Here is an 18451-nt window from a genome sequence, read left to right as displayed (position 1 = left end):
CTGGCGGGGCACCAGTGATAAATGATAAATAACAATTATGACCGGTCAGTCGGCCTATCATGACGTCATGGGTCAACTGACTTACTTTCATCGTCATCTATCATCTTCTACTGGTGCCCCGCCAGAGTATACTGATAGCACAGGCGGGGTTATCATTTTATCTCATTAAAAAAAAAACTTGCATCAGTTATACGAAGAGTACGCGGACCGGTACAACCTGTGGGAGTGCAAGCTGGCGATTGTGCAGTGCTCGGGCCACAACGACGCCCTTCTCGTGGAGAACATATGGAGCAACATTCTGGCGGAGGCAGAGGCGGCCTCGCGGCCACTGCCCACTGGCGACGAGCGGCTCGCCTCCGTCCTCAGCAAGCTCACCACGCTTGGCAGAGAATATGTTCACACGGGACACTGCTTCCCCCTTTGTAAGTATCAACATTACTGTATTAACACTTTAACATAGTTGTTTCTTTTGGATGGATGGATGGATGGCGATGAATGGTGTAACTCCGCCTTCACTAACGGTAAACGCTGGCGGGGCACCAGTGAGGAACGATAGGTGATGAATACACCAGGAAATTAGCACGATGGTTTCAGAAGGGGGGGGGGGGGGCACGTGGATATCGATCTGGCAGGATATATTCATGTTCAACAAATGTTCAACCTTCTTGAAACGCTCGTGACTAATTCTTAATAATCTCGATGGACCTATATTAATATTCGATGATTCTATAATAATATTCCACTGTTCCATTTAACAGGACAATATTATCCTTCTATGTTATATTATCTTTTTATAATATTGGGTTTAATTTTAAGTTTTTCGTCTCTTTTACTTACTCAACTCTTTCAGTTGACTTAATTAGGAAAAAGATGAAGATTACTTTGTACAAAAGTCATCTACTTGGGGACCTCTGACTCATTCATGTTTTTGCGGTAAAACAGTTGTTTGTAAATATATATATGTGGTATATGGCAGTGAATTTATAGGGTATAGATGAATAACACCTGAGTCCTCAGTAATGAACGCATCACGGGTATCATGAGCTACACAGTATACTCTGTTGTGTCCATAATACTGTTCATGTCTATAGGTGACGGTACTACTTTCCATCAGATAGGCAGTCAGCTTGTTTGTTATAAAATATCCTCGAGATGAAAAGGAATGGTGACACATATTTTAACGTCTTTACTACACATATGTTTAGATGGATACCAACTAGCAAATACCTTGACTATGATTTTAGTATGTGACCTGTGCATGCAGTACCAATTTCCATTAGCTGTTTTGCAGCTAAATAAATCCAAATATAACTAACCTATATACTAATTTATTTATAGATAGTGTAATAGAAGTCATTTAAGCTTTATATTCAGACAATATGAATATTTTTATTCTCCCAAAAATGTAATTTTATACAAATGTGAATTAAAAATTATTTTCTATTACTAACTCACAATATTCGGTCTGTTAGGTCAATTATAATTTTTTTTTATGCAACTTAGAATGGCAAACAAGCTGACGGCCCACCTGATGGAAAGTGGTAACCGTCGCCTATATACATGAGCAGTACCATGGACATAACAGCATACTGTTTCGCCCATGATACCCTCTAAGCGTTGCCATTCCTGAGGACTCAGATGTTATTCCTCCGTACTCAGTAAATTCATGCCCACCCTTCAAACCGAAACACAGCCATGCAAACACAACTGCTTCACGGTTGAAACACGAATGGGACAGAGGTACCCAAGCAATCGACTCTTGTACAAAGTCTTCCTCTGGTATTAAAAAGAATTCTGTTTATTGTATGTTTTAATTTATTATTTTTTCTTTGTAGATTTTATTGTCCGTCAGTTAGAAATAATGTCCTGTAAACTTCAAGCAGACAAAAGTATGGTGTATAGAACAATACTAAACATTGGTGTTTCAATAGAACAAGTACTGGATATATATATTAAGTGAGTATACTTTTATTTTATAACTACATTACGATTATAAAATATGAAAGGAATTTAACTGCTCCTAACAATATTGGTTATAGTATCAAAGTGTACTCCTACTGAAAACACAAAGCCTCTTTACACAGTGACATTATGTGACTTCAAAATTTTGTCTTCGCCAACTGACGTAATAGCACGCTTAAAGTAATTCGTACGGCGTTATTTTTAGCGCTGGTATTTTGCGCAATTGCATGTTGGGATGGGCGCAGGGGATACAGTGAAGGAAATCACTGTGGCCAAAAATAAACGTTTACTTTTTGCTATTGTTTTTGTCAATGTTACAAGTATGCAAATATTTTGATGCCGAAAAATTATCATGTGATGTGTGTACATAGGTTGGTAAGTGTGAACGAGCGCGTGTGGCTCGGGTGCGGCGACGAGACGCACGTGTGCGGCGTGGCGGCGCGCCTGATGCAGGCGGCGCGCGCCGACCTGGCGCCGCTGCCGCCGGCGCCGCGCCGCCGCGCACTCGCGCGCTGCAAGGACCTGCACGAGGCCGCGCTCTCCGCGTTACAGGTACGTGCACGGGCCACACTCTACCTTCTACTCTATAGTAGCCCTACAGTACCTCTACAGTATTTTACATCACTAGTAATTACAACTAGTAATGTGACACGATATTCGTATACATATTTATTTATACTTTTGCAAATATTAAAATATGTCTATAGGGCAGACTTAATGCTTAATGCGTATCTGTATCTGCGTCGCAGATTCTGTAAATAATATCCGAGAGAGAAAAAAAGATCGTGTACCTATCAATTTCTTGTAATGTATATTAGAAGTCGTTTTCTGCACAGGGCCTCTCATTTGTGGCGTGGTGTAAGGCCGTAGCTAACATAGCTTTTTTAGGATGTCTTGAATAGATTTTTTTACATTATTATTTTCATTGTATGGAATTCTAAATATCCATGACCGGTGAGCATGTTTCATACATGAGTAGGTTCATGAATGTGGAGAAATCGAAAGAGGTCTATTTAAGTCAGTGATTTGCTTTCAATTGTTGTCTATCCCAATCATGTGACAGATGTGTATGCATGATAATAAAAAATTGTTGTGTATAACATGCATCGGTAGATCAACATATTACCCTCAATGACGTTCAATGATGCGAGTATCGCACTGTTACTTATTACTGTTAGTTACTGCATTGCACTGAACTCTGTGATCCTAGGAGTATCTATGTATATACATAGTAAAAACCTTCTAATAAATTTCAAATCTCTTTGAATTTGGAATTTATTATATTCATCTAAAGAAAGAAGTTCTATTATAATTTGCCTTTTTGAGCTGTACAATATGTAAGAATTACATAATTAGTTACATTCATAGATACAGGTAGTACAGAGTATATTACTGTACTAGTTGGTACAGCACTTATCGATACTGACATGTAAGCTAGGTTTTAAACCTGTCACTCTGTATTCTCTCGCCAGGTCTTTTGCAGAGTAAGCTAAGAGAATTAAGTACGATCTTATAAACCATAAACCATATAATTCTTTTTTTTTTCACAGGCCCGGCCTAACACACAAGAACTTATCGACAAATTAACGGTAGCGCAGGCACATCTAGATCGTATGGATTGAACTAGTTCATAATAGGTTAGGTATTCAATTCTTTCGCATAAGAAGACATTAATGTTGGTCGTATTCAGTAGTTCTCGACTTATTCCAAATAATCTCATATATAGGTTGACATTTATTTTTGGTATTTCTCATTCAAAAGTAAACACACATCTGAATTTTTTTTTTATTTTACACTTTCATTATTAATACAAAATGTATATTTAATATTTTTTTAACATTATTAATTTACTGTATAAATTATTAATATCTGTTATTTACTTGCATAATTATGGCAGTGACCGATTAATTTCAATATCTGAATATGGAATTGCTACATTATTTAATTTTGAAGCACAAATATTTTTTATCAATCGTGTGCATGTAAAATATAAAAAGAAATCTGCATCTAAAGAACACTGTGTTATAATTGATGATTTCTATTTTTGTAAATAAAAATTATTGAAGTGCAAGCGATTTTCCAGTTATTGTGTTTACAATCCAGATTCCTTAGGACTAGAATAACCTTTGAAAGTGCTTAATATTCCAGTTGTGGTCTGCGAGTCCTTCAAAGTGAATAAGATGAGTGTTAATGAACAATGCTAGGTGTTACGATGAATCTTCGTCGAATGGATTTGTGTTTACCTGTTGATTGTGATGATGATCATCTGGGTAACTATATATGCTGGTGTGACCGCTGATCGTCGGTAAACCAACAGTGTTCATAGGCGATATTATAACGTTATTATACTGCTGTTTGGGCGTCTCTTTCGTAGAGTTTTTTCTTATAGTTGTATAAGTTGGCGTTGTTTTAGTTGGCATGTCCTTGATCTTCGTGCCGGCGCGATATGAGCTGAACTCGTCAGGAGGCGGCGGTAATGAGAAACCATCAGAATTTTGAGTTATTTCTGACGTTTCATCACTAAGTTCTTTAGCTGCTTTATAACGCATTTTTCTGGGCATTGTGTAAAATGTATTCATCTGAAACAGAAATAATTTGTTTAATACTATTGAAAGTGACGTCAAATTTGGCATCAATTCAGTCATTTATTTTCCATATAAAGAGGCTTTTTTTATATACTACTATATTGACTTATATTGATTCCACATATAAATATGCAATAGTTGCCATGATTGCCCCGGCATAGAATGGGCCACCCCTTCCTTTCCCGTGCCCGAGGGATGGTCTGTAGTGTCCCTATTAAAACATCTCTAAAAGCGTAATTGCGGTTGCCAACCCGCCTGCTAAGCATGGCAACTACTGGCAAAACCCCACTTATGGGGTAGGCTTATGACCAGTAGTGGACAGTTAACGGCTGGAATAATAAAAAATAAAAATACACAACAAAACCACAAATAACAAAATCTATACAGACATGAAGAGTATGTGGAGTTAAAATCTAATAATCCTACTGATTTATGAAAATGAATAATTTGTTTAAGAATCTAAAAATAATTACTGAACCCCTCATACTAAATCAACCATGTTAAATTTTATCTAACAGTTTCTTTGAAAAGCCCATAACTGATTTTTTATTGTCACTGTCACCAATACAGTCAATAAATACCGATCTATAAATTTTAGTAACGTATGACTAAAATAATAATAACTTACAGGTTTAGGCGCACTGTAATTCGCGGGTTCAGTCGGCAAATGCATCGCCAAATGGTCACATAGGACATCCATGTTTTTCTTTTTATTGATGTTCTGTAGCGAGTGCATCCTGCAGGTTGCACTATGCCGCAACCCATCATTACACTTATTGAGCCCTTCCTCGACCATGTCGTTCATATAACGTGCAGAATGGAACGAACTGGTTCTCCTAACGTCGTAGTTCCTCGACGGGTATTTAGAGACGGCCCTTCGAAACGAATCCGTCCGTCTAATGTTACACTCGCTGCCATCATCGCTGTCATGATACGTCTCGCAATTGGATTCTGTAAAATCAGTAATGTATGGTTTTTTGTGTTTTGATTTTAGTCCTTAAGAATATAAACCCATGAGCATAAAATAACATATATTCTGTAGCAAGTATCACGTAGTGTATTTGCGCGCAAATACTAACCTTATAGTACTGCGCAATATTTAGATGGTGTTCATTTTTTATAGGCGTCGACACGTACGCCTAGATACATTGGTGTTAAAAACCTCATTTATTAGAGACTAAAGAGGTTTTTATTCCGTTTGTATTTTCCCTTTCTTTGCGACTACGTTTTATAATTACGTCGTTAATATTTTCAATCTATTTACGAAATCGTCGCATTTTAGCATAGCAAAATGTAAGTGAGAACGTGAATCTTTATGAAAATTGATGTCGTAAAAATAATTTAGTAATCTCTATACTTATAATAAATCTGTAGAGAAGTCAATTCTGTACATGAAATATATTTCCAAAATAACTATCAGGGGTGATTAGTGATCGATACTGATGCTAAAAATGCAATCAGTAAAATTTTTGTCTGTCTATCTGTATGTTTGTATAAACAAAAACTACTCGAAGGATTTTAACGAATCTTGGTATAATTATTCTTCATACTCCTGGGCAGGTTATAGTATACTTTTCATCACGCTACGATCAATACGAGCAGAGCAGTGAAGGGAAATATTAAAAATGTCCACCCGTGCGAAGCAGGGACGGGCCGCTAGTAAGTAATGTACAATAAGTTTATGTACGGACACCTTCAACTTTGTAAGCGCAAAGCGGAGGGTCCCCGAAGATAGTGGTTAATGCAATATAGGCTTTATGTACTTAGTACCTTCAGTATTGTACGCGCAGAGTGGCGGATCCCCGAAGACGGGTCCGTCGCGGCGGTCCCGCTCCCTAGCGCACAGCACGAGGCCGCACGCCGCCAGCGCAACCAGCGCCACACCGCCGCACAGCGCCAGCGTCAACGTTGTTATGTTTGCTACCGTGCCCACTTGAATTATCTCTAAAATATCGTTGACATCATTGTGAGTCCAGAGCAAGTGTGCTTTTATAAGAAATCATTCATAATATGAAAATAGAGACGTGCCTTAACCAAACCGCCTCCTAAGCAGAGTGGTTACTGCAATAACAAATGACAAACGAATCTATCGATAGTTTTGTTGAAATAATAGAAACACTGGACTATATTCTGAGGTGACACTTTTCTAAACCTATTTCTAAAGTTCAAATTTCTATTTGATATTACAGCAAGATATTTATTCTAAGGACCAATATGAATTTCTAATAGTTTTAAGTCAAAATTATTATAAATATAGTTTATGGTGGTCCATAAAATAGTAATATTCGCGAAAGTATCAAACTAAAAAATTATGTATTTCTGATTTGTACGTTTGATAATCGGCAATTTTTTTAATATATGTGTCACGTCAGTTATTCTTTTGTTTTCATTTTCATTAATTAATTGGTTACGCGTGCATGAGATAGAATTAAGCAGCTACGCCTGGCATCTTGTTCTTTTTTTTTTTGCATGATTGATTGCTGATCAAGATTCATGTATTCGAAATTCAGTTTAGCAAAAACATTTTGTTATATCCAACATACATGTGTAATTGTTAATTAAGATTTATAACTGTCAAAACTATGTGCTTACCGCTTTTTTCTTTTATTATACTGTCTCTCTCGATCTCAACTGTGGTACTTTCACCCTTTTCGTTGAAAGCCGTTATTAAAAACGTATACTCTTCTGTTTCCGGTTTTTGGATCACAAACTTTGGTTCCAAACTTGTTATCGATAAGTACTGATTTTCAGAGTTTGTCGATTTTACAATCAATTTAAACTTCTGTAAGATAAAATTGTGTTTTTAATACTATAATATAGCGTTGGGTACGTAAAAAAATATTAATATATTTTGGAAAATTTTAAAAGTAAAGAATGATAAAATGCTTTTTTTTTGTTTGTCTAAGATGAGTATGTATACTAATATTAATTTGAAAGTGAGTTCGTTTCTCGTCGCCTCTCGTCGCGTTAACGGCTTGAATAACCGGTAATATTTAGTATACATGTAAAATTTAATATGGCGACAGACATAGACAATTTTTTATCTCAATTACACAGACGGTAGTCGCAGATAAAGCAAATAATTCATAAAAGAATATTGTCTACCTGTGGTAATCCACCATCGTGTCCCTTCTCACATAATATAGTGATATCTTTGTTATTTGATGTGGCTAGACACTGTGTGGGGGGCCGAGGCGCGGTTTCGTCTGTCACTAACGCGATACATGGAGAATGGGGTAATCCTTTATTAGGAACTTCGTTGAGACCCCAACAGAATACTGTGCCTGCAAAAACCGCACAATATTTGCTGTAGATTAAAATATCTCTCTAATTCTATTTTATCTTTTTACATAAAAAAATAATAATAAAGTAGAAAATACTGATAGATTTTGAGCCTTGACCTTGAGCTATATATGTTTTTATATGTAGGTAATATTGTAATTGCGATAGTCGCGTTGTTTTAATTTTACTTGCCTGTATAACATTATATCACAGTCTAAAGAACTTAAACCTTTTTTTATACAACTTAGAATGGCAAACAAGCTGACGGCCCACCTGATGGAAAGTGATAACCGTCGCCTATAGACATGACCAGTGCCATGAACATAACAGAGTATACTGTTTCGCCCATGATACCCCCAATGCACTGCCATTCCTGAGGACTCAGGTGTTATTCCTCTGTACCCAGTAAATTCACGCCATATCCCACCCTTCAAACCGAAACACAGCTATGCAAACAACTGCTTCACGGTTAAAACACGAATGGGAGAGAGGTACCCAAGCAATCGACTTTTGTACAAAGTCTCCTTCCTACCAGTCCTCCAATATGCATGTCTAAACAGAACAAAGAAAAAACGTACCTCCTTGTTAAAAAGTTTTAAGTTAGATTTTTCACAAATAATTTTGTATACCAAAGGTAATAAAAATGCTACTCACTGAAAGGCGTATCATTAGGTCTCTCGTATGACAAGTAAGGTTCTTCTGTTTTTATTGTGATGTGTGGGTGGTGACGCAATTGGTTTATATCGTCCACAGTGTCGTTCACAATTACCCACCGGAACGCAGATGGTTCGGGATTCGATTTCACGCTGCAAGTTATGTTTACAGTCTCGTTTTGCCGAACCCCGTACTGTGCTATGGCCTCCTCTTCGCAATATGCAGGGTCTAGAATTAATACCAATTGTTTTTTAGGACTGGAATGGAATGGTAACCTCTTCTGTGCTATTGATTTACGATAACAGCAGACCAATGATGATTAAGTTAGATTAAAGTCAGATCAGTTGGAATTGTGATTCATGCCTAAATTTTAATTATTTTTATAAAGTCCTACATGAACCACAACCTAAATAAATAAACAGACCACTATATCTGTTCATGTTTTTTTTGTTATGCTTTTATGGAGTTATTGGAATTTCAACGCAAAAAAAAACTTTAACAGTTATATTTAAAAGTTTTAAAGAGGAATAAATGACTATTAGAAAGATGTAAGTGTTTTTATAAAAAATGAGATTAGTAAATAATCTTGGCATATCTTGTTCGAAATTATCCAGTTAAAAATAACAATCCAAAAATAGTAATATGATTAAGAAATCAACTTTACTATATCTTGCTATTTGTTCATCTTATAAAATGTTATTTCAACAAAAAAATCATACTGGAATTGTATATGAAATCATCCATGGTATGAAGACATTTTATCTATACATATAGATAGTAATATTATAAAGAGGAAAGATTTTTTGTTTGTTTGTAATGGATAAATTCCAAAACTATTCGACTGATTTTAAAAATATTTTCATTTATAGAAAAACTACATTATCAGTGAATAACATAGGCTATATATTATTTCCGAATATTTTGTTTACTTGTGCGAAACCGGTCCGGATCTGTAAAGAGTAATGAAGCCGCGGAAAACAGCCATTTATTATTTAAAAAAAAAAAAGCTTACATGTGACATCAACAACAAGTGGTTCACTGTAAGTGGACCCTTCATCGTTGCTGGCTGCACAAACATACTCGCCAGCGTGCTCCTCAGATATATTCGATAATTCCAACGTGGGTCTTATTTGACTTGATTTACCATCATCGAGTACCACGTCTTCCTGCAATCATTTAATCGTACAATCACCTGTATTTTTGTACAATTAGGTACTTACTTGCTCAACAATGCATATCTTACCAGAGGGAGACTTTGTATAAAAGTCGTTTGCTTGGATACCTCTGTCCGATTCGTGTTTCTACTGTGAAGCAGTTGTGTTTGCATGGCTGTGTTACAGTTTAAAGGGTGGGATATGGCAGTAAATTTACAGTGTACAGAGGAATTACATCTGAGTCTTTAGAAATGACAACGCATGGGGGGTATCAAGGTGAAACTCTGTTATGTCCATGGTACTGTTCATGTCTATAGGCGACGGTTACCGCTTTTCATCAGGTAGGCCGACAGCTTATTTGCCATTCTAAGTAGCAGGAAAAAAATCTGCACTGGAGTTTTTTTATTGAAATTTAATGTATCTCCCCCTTTAAATATGTGGCAGATCAATCCATCGATAGACTTCATTTTCATCACATCATTTCTATGACCATACTAATAATAAAAAATGAAACGTAAACCAACACATATATATTCATAGATTCATTTACTACATTGTAAGCAGGTTATGACAGTTCATAATTTAATGTCTGTTATATTAAAATATTTAGTTTTTTGTCATCTTTAGATATATAATATATATCAAAGGAAAATTTAGAAAAAAGTCGTCTGAGTGGGTTCTGTTTTATTTTATTAATACTACTACAAAACTGTACCTACTTATCAAAGTAGGGCTGTGGTTTGGATTGAATGATGGAATTAAGATTAGATATGGAGGCATAACATTAAGGGTGTTATATTTCATATCTAATTAATATCGAAGTTTTTAAGAATGATAAAACACATAAGACATTATATTATAAGCTTTTAAGTGTATTTTGTTAATATCTACGATGTTATTGATGTCTACAGGCGATATTTGCTATTAAACAAAGTGGTATGAAATACTTTTACGTCCTTTTGTTGAAAAAACCTTTATATTTTTTTTTATAAATAAAATAGTAATACATAAAAAAAATATTAACTAAATTCAGCGTTTCTTAGGACTAGTTGAAATCCATAACTCTTTACCTCATGATACCATGTCAGTTGATATATAGATGGGTTGGCCTCGTAACTACAATTCAGTAACAAGTTGGATCCTTTTACAACAGCTATTGTTCTGTTATTTAATTCCTCATCAACGACTATTTCCAAAACAGGTGGATCTGAAATTAACCGAAATATAATATGAAAGTTTTACAAATAAAAATATGCATACCTATGTAATCATTAGAAATAGTCTTGGGTTACTTTAACGGTCCAGATTATCAAAGAAGAAATTAGCAAGAAGATTTATTATTGCCACATATGTATAAATTTCTATACGGTATTTCAGTTGTACGAGTCTTACGAAATACCTACTACTTTACCTTACCAAAGAGAGATTATGCAAAAGTCGTTTGCACCTTTGTTCCATTCGTATTTCTTCCGTAATGCAGCTATGCTTGCATGGTCGTCCTTCAAGGGTGGAATATGGCAGTGAAATTATAGAGTACAGGAGCACACTAACATAGTGTTCAGGAATGCCAATACATGAAGGGTACAATGAGCTTCACAATGTATGACTATTATTTATAATTTACTTTTTATAATTTTATAATTTGCACAAAACATAAATATATTTTGAAAGGCATTTGAAGTTGCCTCAGTCCTAAAAAAAAGTTTTTGCACGTTAATGTTAGCAAAACCTGTTAGATCTATATAAATCCATCAACGAATAACCAGTGTCTTTGTATTTATTATACACATGATTGCAAATAAATTTATCTTTATTTATGTTAATCTAATGTTCCTGGTTCTGTTAATGTCTAGGTATAAGCGATATTACCATTTTCTATTATGTAGGCCGTCAGCTTTAATGCAACTTTAAGTATCATAAAATTAATAAGTACCTACATAGAACTGTAAGTGGCAGGTCCTGTGCGCACAGAATTTTCTGATCTTCGTGTCCATATACGGGTGCACAACAAGTGATTTTAGACTCATCATGTCGCTGGTCTATAGTCAACTGGATGTCACTAACCACAAGTCGTTGAGTGGCCTCTGTCTGCAAACCCATTGTTGCTTAATAAAACTCGTTTTTTTTACATATATAACTGAGATGGTAAGTATAGAGCATCTGACCGTAAGCGTCTGATAAAGTAAAATAAAAGATAAATCATCAATTATAATGCCTGTCATTTCAATGCTCTCCTAATAGCATAGAGTAAGTAAATGAAATATATATTATCCATATCATAATAAAGTGAGGAAAACTCGAAATTAAAATCTTATACAAAGTCACCTGGACAACGTTCATGAGTTATTAAGGTAAATAGACACAGAATAGACATAGTATTTCTATGATTTATAATTCCACAGAAACGGGAAATAACGTTTCACGTGGATTTACGGTGTTTATTTTCATTATACATAGATTAAACTTAGTATCTGTGGTATTTCCATTTAACGCCTATCACAGTTTACCTTGAAGTGTAGATAGATACAAAATTATAAAACAAGAAAAAAAGTAAAATTACAGTAATGTTTTGCTCCAAATTGACAAGCTGCGTGTTATTGAGCCGCCACAGAATCGGCGGGGCTGGCCGAGCGCCCAGCACCCGACACTGTAGCGCAAGAGACTCGCCGGCTCGCACGCGGCCACCCACGATCTCCTTCTCAAACGGAACCCGTAGCACGACCAGCTCTGGTGGCACTGAGTGAAAATAGGTTCTAATATAAATACAATTTCATCCTCAGTAATTGTAAATTATATATATATATCATTCATAACTAAATATAATATATATAGTTAAATACTTAAATTAAAAATATAAATAGGTACTGTATCGACTAACTTTTCGGTGATGGAAAACACTGGTAACAAACCAAATTAATACGAGTGATGGCGTTAAGCTTACCTCCTATTATTGAATTGCTCAACAAATATGAGAATATTCATTTATTTTAATAATTTTGACTGGGAATAATTCTAAGTATCTATATAACAGAATATATCTAAGTATCTATATAACAAATAAAATACCATGCGTTTTAACCCACATGCTTTCGGCTATAAAATAGAGTATCTAAAACTTTTGGTTTTAAGCATAAAATAAAAAAAAAAAACTGCTAATATTACAAAGCGCGTTAGTATTTGCCTTTACATCACTAATGTTGTCTAAACTATAGAAAACACCTTATGGTAAGTCGCTTTTAGGAGACAACTGTGAAAACTTACGGTGCATATTGATGATAACATCTATGAAAAGCGGTGGCGTAACTTGATTGTTGTTGGCGGTGCACGTGAGCACAAGCCCGTGGTCCTCACGCACCAGCGGGCCGTAGCGTACGTCGCTGCGTACGCGTTGCTCGGACAGCGGCACCCACGTGTTTTTTAGTAACCGCTGCGTTGCCCACCATGACAAGGAGGCTTGTGGTTTTCCTGCAAAAAAATTTAAATCGTCACATGTTCATCATATGATTTTTTTTTATACAAATTAGAATGGCAAACAAGCTGACGGCCCACCTGATGGAAAGTGGTAACCGTTGCCTATAGACATGAGCAGTACCATGGATATAACAGAGTATACTGTTTCGCCCATGATACCCCCCATGCGTTGCCATTTCTGAGGACTTAGATGTTATTCCTCTGTACCCTGTAAATTCACGCCAATTTTTTATAGAAATTTGCAAAAAAATTGACAGGTCATTTGATGATAAATACATAAACATATGCATATGCATATGACGTAAGAGGGTCAAATTCGAAAGCCGAATAGAAATACGAACGAGATTCGAATATCTTACTTTATTTTACTTAATCATATCCGCATTCGTGATGCGGTTGGCGTAGCGATATTTTGAATAAATCCCATAAAAATAAGAAAATTACCGCATAATCTTAAAAGTTGATTTGCCATTTTACGAAACGCTTGCACATTCACAAACATGGATCAAACAATTTTTACATTAAATATTTATATTTATATTAAAATATGTAAGCTTTCAACATTATGGGTTAGTCGCACGTTATTGATGCTTGTTCTTGCAAAACCCACATGAAACCAAAGCAGAAGTAAACTTTACTAATTGTATATGCCAATATTCGGTTCAGTTGGCAAACTGGCAATGTAATCATGTATCGAATTTTTATCAGTTCGTCTGTATTCGATTTTACAGTTTAGGATCACAAAAAATATAAAAGGCATAACATCTTAGTCCTCAGGAATGATAACGCATGGGTGAAACAGTATACTCTGTTATGTCCATGATACTGCTCATGTCTACAGGCGACGGTTACCACTTTCCATCAGGTTGGTCGACAGCTTGTTTGCCATTTTAAGTTGCATAAAAAGAAATAGACAAACTGAGGACCTTTTCCTTTTGAAGCTTAAAAAATACTAACCTCCGTATGCGATACAGAAAAGATTAACAGTATCGCCGATATAGTAAGGCCCAATGTTTCTGCTCACGTTGGCTGCGTCACTGGTTGTCTCTACTCGTGTGCCATTCTCGGACACTACGTACAGCCGCTGGGGAGGCTCTGTAAATTATGTTATTTATGAATTCAAATTCAAATCATCCTTATTCGAATAAAAGTCTACACAACAACGTGCTTGTAAACAGGTAATAAAACCTTACAATATAATATAGGGCATTTCATAAACATGCCTACAAACATTTACAAGGTCGACAACGCATAAGCCAATCCTCTTATGTTGCTGGTGTTTATGAGCGACGGTAACCACTTTCCATCAGATGGATCGGCTGCATCTTTGCCTTCCTAACTATAAAAAAAAGTGTTTACAAGCATTTTAAATCGCCATTTTTTATGAAAGTACTGAATTATTACAGTAATTTTTTTTTGCTAGAATAAAGGGTCCAAGAGTTGTTTGTAACTTAAAGAGTCATGGTTTCAGGCAAGAGATATTGCGGGATCGCCATATTTATTTAATACTACTTAAAGTACCTACCAATAATAAAGTGTTATAAAAAAAAGGTGTTAGACACAAAATAATGTGCAATGTAATATTTACGTTGTGTTGTTTAATAAATAGAGGGAATTGTTCCGGTCGTACTTCCTCATTAATACGCGGTCCAATTAAGCGAAGCGCCGCGCCGTTCTGTTATGTCAGCAATTATTCGACAAACACAATAGATACCTATGCACAATCCTTTGTCTATTTAAATTTTGAATGTTTTATTTATTATAATTAATACCTAAATATTATAAAACTAATGAGTCGTGCCCTAATGGTGTATAACCCAAATATATAAATCTTAAAAGTCGAATTGAATCTGCTCGACACCACAAAAATCTGTTAATTTAAAATGTCAACTAATTTCAATTAAAAATCAATGGTGACTGAAACGTCGTTATTAAGCCAAATTAATTACTACACGAATGTATTTTTTTTATGCAATTTGGAATAGTAAACAGACTAATGGCCCATCTGTTATGGAATAAACTAATAATCCCGCAGTAAGTACATGTATGGTTTAGTGTGGCATAATACATGCGTTATTAAAAAAAAAACATTAAGAAATTTACCGATGACAACAACTTTTACGTATGTCTTGAGTGTTGGACTAGACGCAAAGTCCGCAGAACAAATGTATATTCCTTCATCGGCCGGTCGCACCGTCAATATCTGCAGTTTGCCCAGACCTTCGCTCTCTGCTTTCACCAGCCTGAAGCGGGAGCTTGACGACGATACAATGCCCTTACCGCTACGTTGGTCGTGACTGCTGATACAGAAAAAATGTATGGATGCATTTTTAGAAATTTTATTTAAATATAAATATCATATTCTAAGAATTATATTGTGATTGAAAAATGTCGAAGCGAGCGAGATTTATACTTGCTTAATATTATTGATTGGTAATAGACGTCTATCTATCTGTCATCGTTTAGGTGTAGATATGGGTCGAACATTATCTAATATCTTTACGAAGTTTCATATCTATAAAACTTAAATAGAATTTTCATTGAGAAGTGCATCACTTGTCTACGGGTGGACTGATTTCGCATTTTTTAAATTTTTCTTTAATCCCATTAAACCTTTTAGGGAAAGTAAAATATTTGAAATTTATTTATTTAACACTATACTGTACTAATATTACATGAATTTAGTATATAATATTAGGTAATTTTCAAACACATCTATATGTAATAAATTGTGAACATGTAGCGTCGACTAGACACAAGAGATTTTTTCTTAATGGTTGAAAATAAAATGGTAATCCCGACTGCGCTATCCGTACACGCTGGCGGAGCACTAGTGAGAGGTCACATACGTGAGGATGAAAGCAGGCCTATTAGATCGCCGTGACGAATTTTACAAAAATTTATCACGATGATTAAACTGGCCGTATGGTCCCGGTATAGCCACCCCTTCTGTTCTCGTAGGTGTCGTAAGAACCGACTAAGAGAACTAAATGGTCGATGGATAGGCAGCAGCGTCTCTCTTAAAACATCTCCAACGCCTAACTGCTGTTGCCAACCCGCCTGCCAACTACTGGCCTATTTTCAGCAGCAGACAATTAATGGCTGATATGGTATTGTATGATAATAACGATGGTTTCCAGGAAGAATCGTGTGGAGGTTGACCTGATAGAGTATTGCTGTTATTGTATTGTATTATCTGGGCTGTAAGACCCGATCACTAACAATCGCTCCCCCCCCCCCCCCCCCGCAAATGTAGTGGAGTGATAGTCAAAAATGTTAGGACTGACAGTATAATATAGTTTAAATAGGGGGAAAGGGATTGTTAGTAATGGAGACTGAGAATCCCATTGCTAGCAATATACCCAACCAGGTCGACCTCCTCGCGGTTCTCCCTGGAAACTATCATGGTTAATTCCTGATGAATTCATCATGATGGGCTAACTGGCCTGTTTTCATTCTCATCTATCACCCTTCACTGGTGCTCCACAAGCGTATACCGTTAGCGCAGGCGGGGTTACCATACCATTTTCACCCATAAAAAAAAATATAGTTTAAATATAATAAAAATTAAATTCACCTGTAAATAGCTTTAGATGATTCATTTTTGTACCACGCGAGGACAGTAAGTTTATCATTTTCATTTTCAGCGCTTATGTTGCACGGCAACTCTGCAGTGTGTCCTACCACTGCATCAACTGAAAAAAAAAATAGTGTTAACCTAGCTCCATTAAATACATTTTAAAATATTATAAATATAAAAGATTTGTTATATTATGAAATTACTACTTTATTAACTAAATACTATTACATATGTATATTCGCCGTGTGGTCCCGGTATAGACTAGGCCACCCCTTTCTTTTCAGCAGGTGTCGTAAGAGACGACTAAGAAAGGGCGAGGGATGTGCAGCAGCGTCCCTCTTAAAACATCTTCAAATCCTAACTGTGGTTGCCAATCCGCCTGCCAAGTGTGGCAACTACTGGAAATAGGGACAACTCCCAACGGGGAGGCTTATATTCAACAATGGACAGTTAACAGTTGATATAATATCTAATAGTATTTAGTACCTATATCCTCATATGTAGTATATTTAGGCAACTAGCGTTATAATACTTAAGGTAGTGAATATTTCGGTTCTTGTTTTAGTTAAAAAATATTATTTACTCACTGACCATATTCCACATAAAATATATAAGATTGTGTTAAAAAAAACCGACTTCAATTGTGGCAAAACCAGTTATTTTGATTTAAAAACTACTGGACCGATTTTGATAAAATTTCTATGGGACTAATCTGTAAGTATATCCTTTCGTAATTGACGGAGTTGTGAGGTAACAAATATAAAAAGTACAACCGAACTGAGAACCTTCTTGAACCTTTTTGAAGTCTGTTGAAAATGCAGATTTAATGCTTCATAGCATTTTCTTCCACCTGATCTTTATGATCTATACCTAAAGAAAATAATATACAAATATATTCCTACAGGTGTCTCGTACAAGATTTTTTAAACCACCTCCAAAAAAAGGAGTTCCTCAATTCGTCCGATTTTTACGTCGTAATCATTATAAAAAAGTTCTGTTTTATCACAATTGCAGCTGGCGTTTTTCTTTACGTATTTTAACAAAAAAATTGCTGTTTGCAAAGCAAAATCTATATATAAATTTAGAATATAGGGTATATACGAAATATCTCGTTGGTCACCGATAAGTCCACGACTGAAGTTGCTTAGTTTGCGGAGCAATAAGAAATTTATAATTTTATTCCTATTTTCAAAATTACTTGCTTCTATCTTTTATATAATATAAGAATCTATCAAGCTATATATCTTTAAAAATTTTCCTTATTTGTTTTTGCGTATAAATTTTTTTACAAATGCATCATTCAATATGAACAACTTTTTAAATAACAAACTGATTGAGACTGAATCAAAAGACGTTGCACTTCCTCTATTACGATTCTAAATTACCTCCAGATATGTCGGCGCATACTAATTTTATTTAAATATTTAATTAAAAATGTATAAGCGACATTACTCACCTACTTCATCAACTTCCTGTGCACTTAGTCTTTCTAATGATAACACAATAAACACTATTATATATACAAAACATTTCTTCATTTTTTTAACATTAATCCGTAATAAGATTATTTTAAATTTTGCTTCCAAAATATCGCATCGAAGAGGACATGGCGCGATCGGGAGCAAGAAACGGACACGCGTTTCAATTGACGCGGCTGGCAGCAATAAGCATTGTTGTCGGTCCAGGGAGCGCGGGACTTCGCTACCGGCCGCCCGGTCCCACTTCCGGAGCGCCCGTCTGCTCCCGCGCGCGACGTCACTCCC

At 35.6% G+C, this 18451-nt stretch overlaps 2 protein-coding genes across 2 annotated transcripts in view; one reads left to right on the top strand and one right to left on the bottom strand.

The window, feature by feature from the left end:
• LOC113517398 (nuclear pore complex protein Nup154) overlaps positions 1 to 4038 on the top strand; it is a 17454-nt gene extending 13416 nt beyond the window's left edge. Inside the window, exons 22-25 of the mRNA XM_052894667.1 lie at positions 188 to 422; positions 1836 to 1956; positions 2334 to 2514; positions 3513 to 4038. Of these exons, the coding sequence (XP_052750627.1) occupies positions 188 to 422; positions 1836 to 1956; positions 2334 to 2514; positions 3513 to 3584 (609 nt within the window). The 3' untranslated portion in view covers positions 3585 to 4038. The remainder of the gene's footprint in view (positions 1 to 187; positions 423 to 1835; positions 1957 to 2333; positions 2515 to 3512) is intronic.
• LOC113514655 (neural cell adhesion molecule 2-like) lies at positions 3995 to 18451 on the bottom strand. The gene is made up of 16 exons (XM_052894668.1): positions 18145 to 18451; positions 16686 to 16803; positions 15212 to 15408; positions 14066 to 14203; positions 12899 to 13102; positions 12198 to 12373; positions 11575 to 11725; positions 10708 to 10844; positions 9496 to 9649; positions 8484 to 8711; positions 7653 to 7831; positions 7140 to 7329; positions 6318 to 6491; positions 5176 to 5498; positions 4206 to 4541; positions 3995 to 4126 (listed from the first exon to the last, which is right to left on the bottom strand). The coding sequence occupies exons 1-16, from the start codon at positions 18224 to 18226 to the stop codon at positions 4055 to 4057; spliced, it is 2859 nt and encodes a 952-aa protein (XP_052750628.1). The 5' UTR covers positions 18227 to 18451; the 3' UTR covers positions 3995 to 4054.

The sequence above is a fragment of the Galleria mellonella genome, unplaced genomic scaffold (assembly GCF_026898425.1).
Source record: "Galleria mellonella isolate WM207_F2 unplaced genomic scaffold, CSIRO_AGI_GalMel_v1 utg223, whole genome shotgun sequence".
Classification (NCBI taxonomy): domain Eukaryota; kingdom Metazoa; phylum Arthropoda; class Insecta; order Lepidoptera; family Pyralidae; genus Galleria; species Galleria mellonella.
This window is presented reverse-complemented; position numbering and strand designations above follow the sequence as displayed.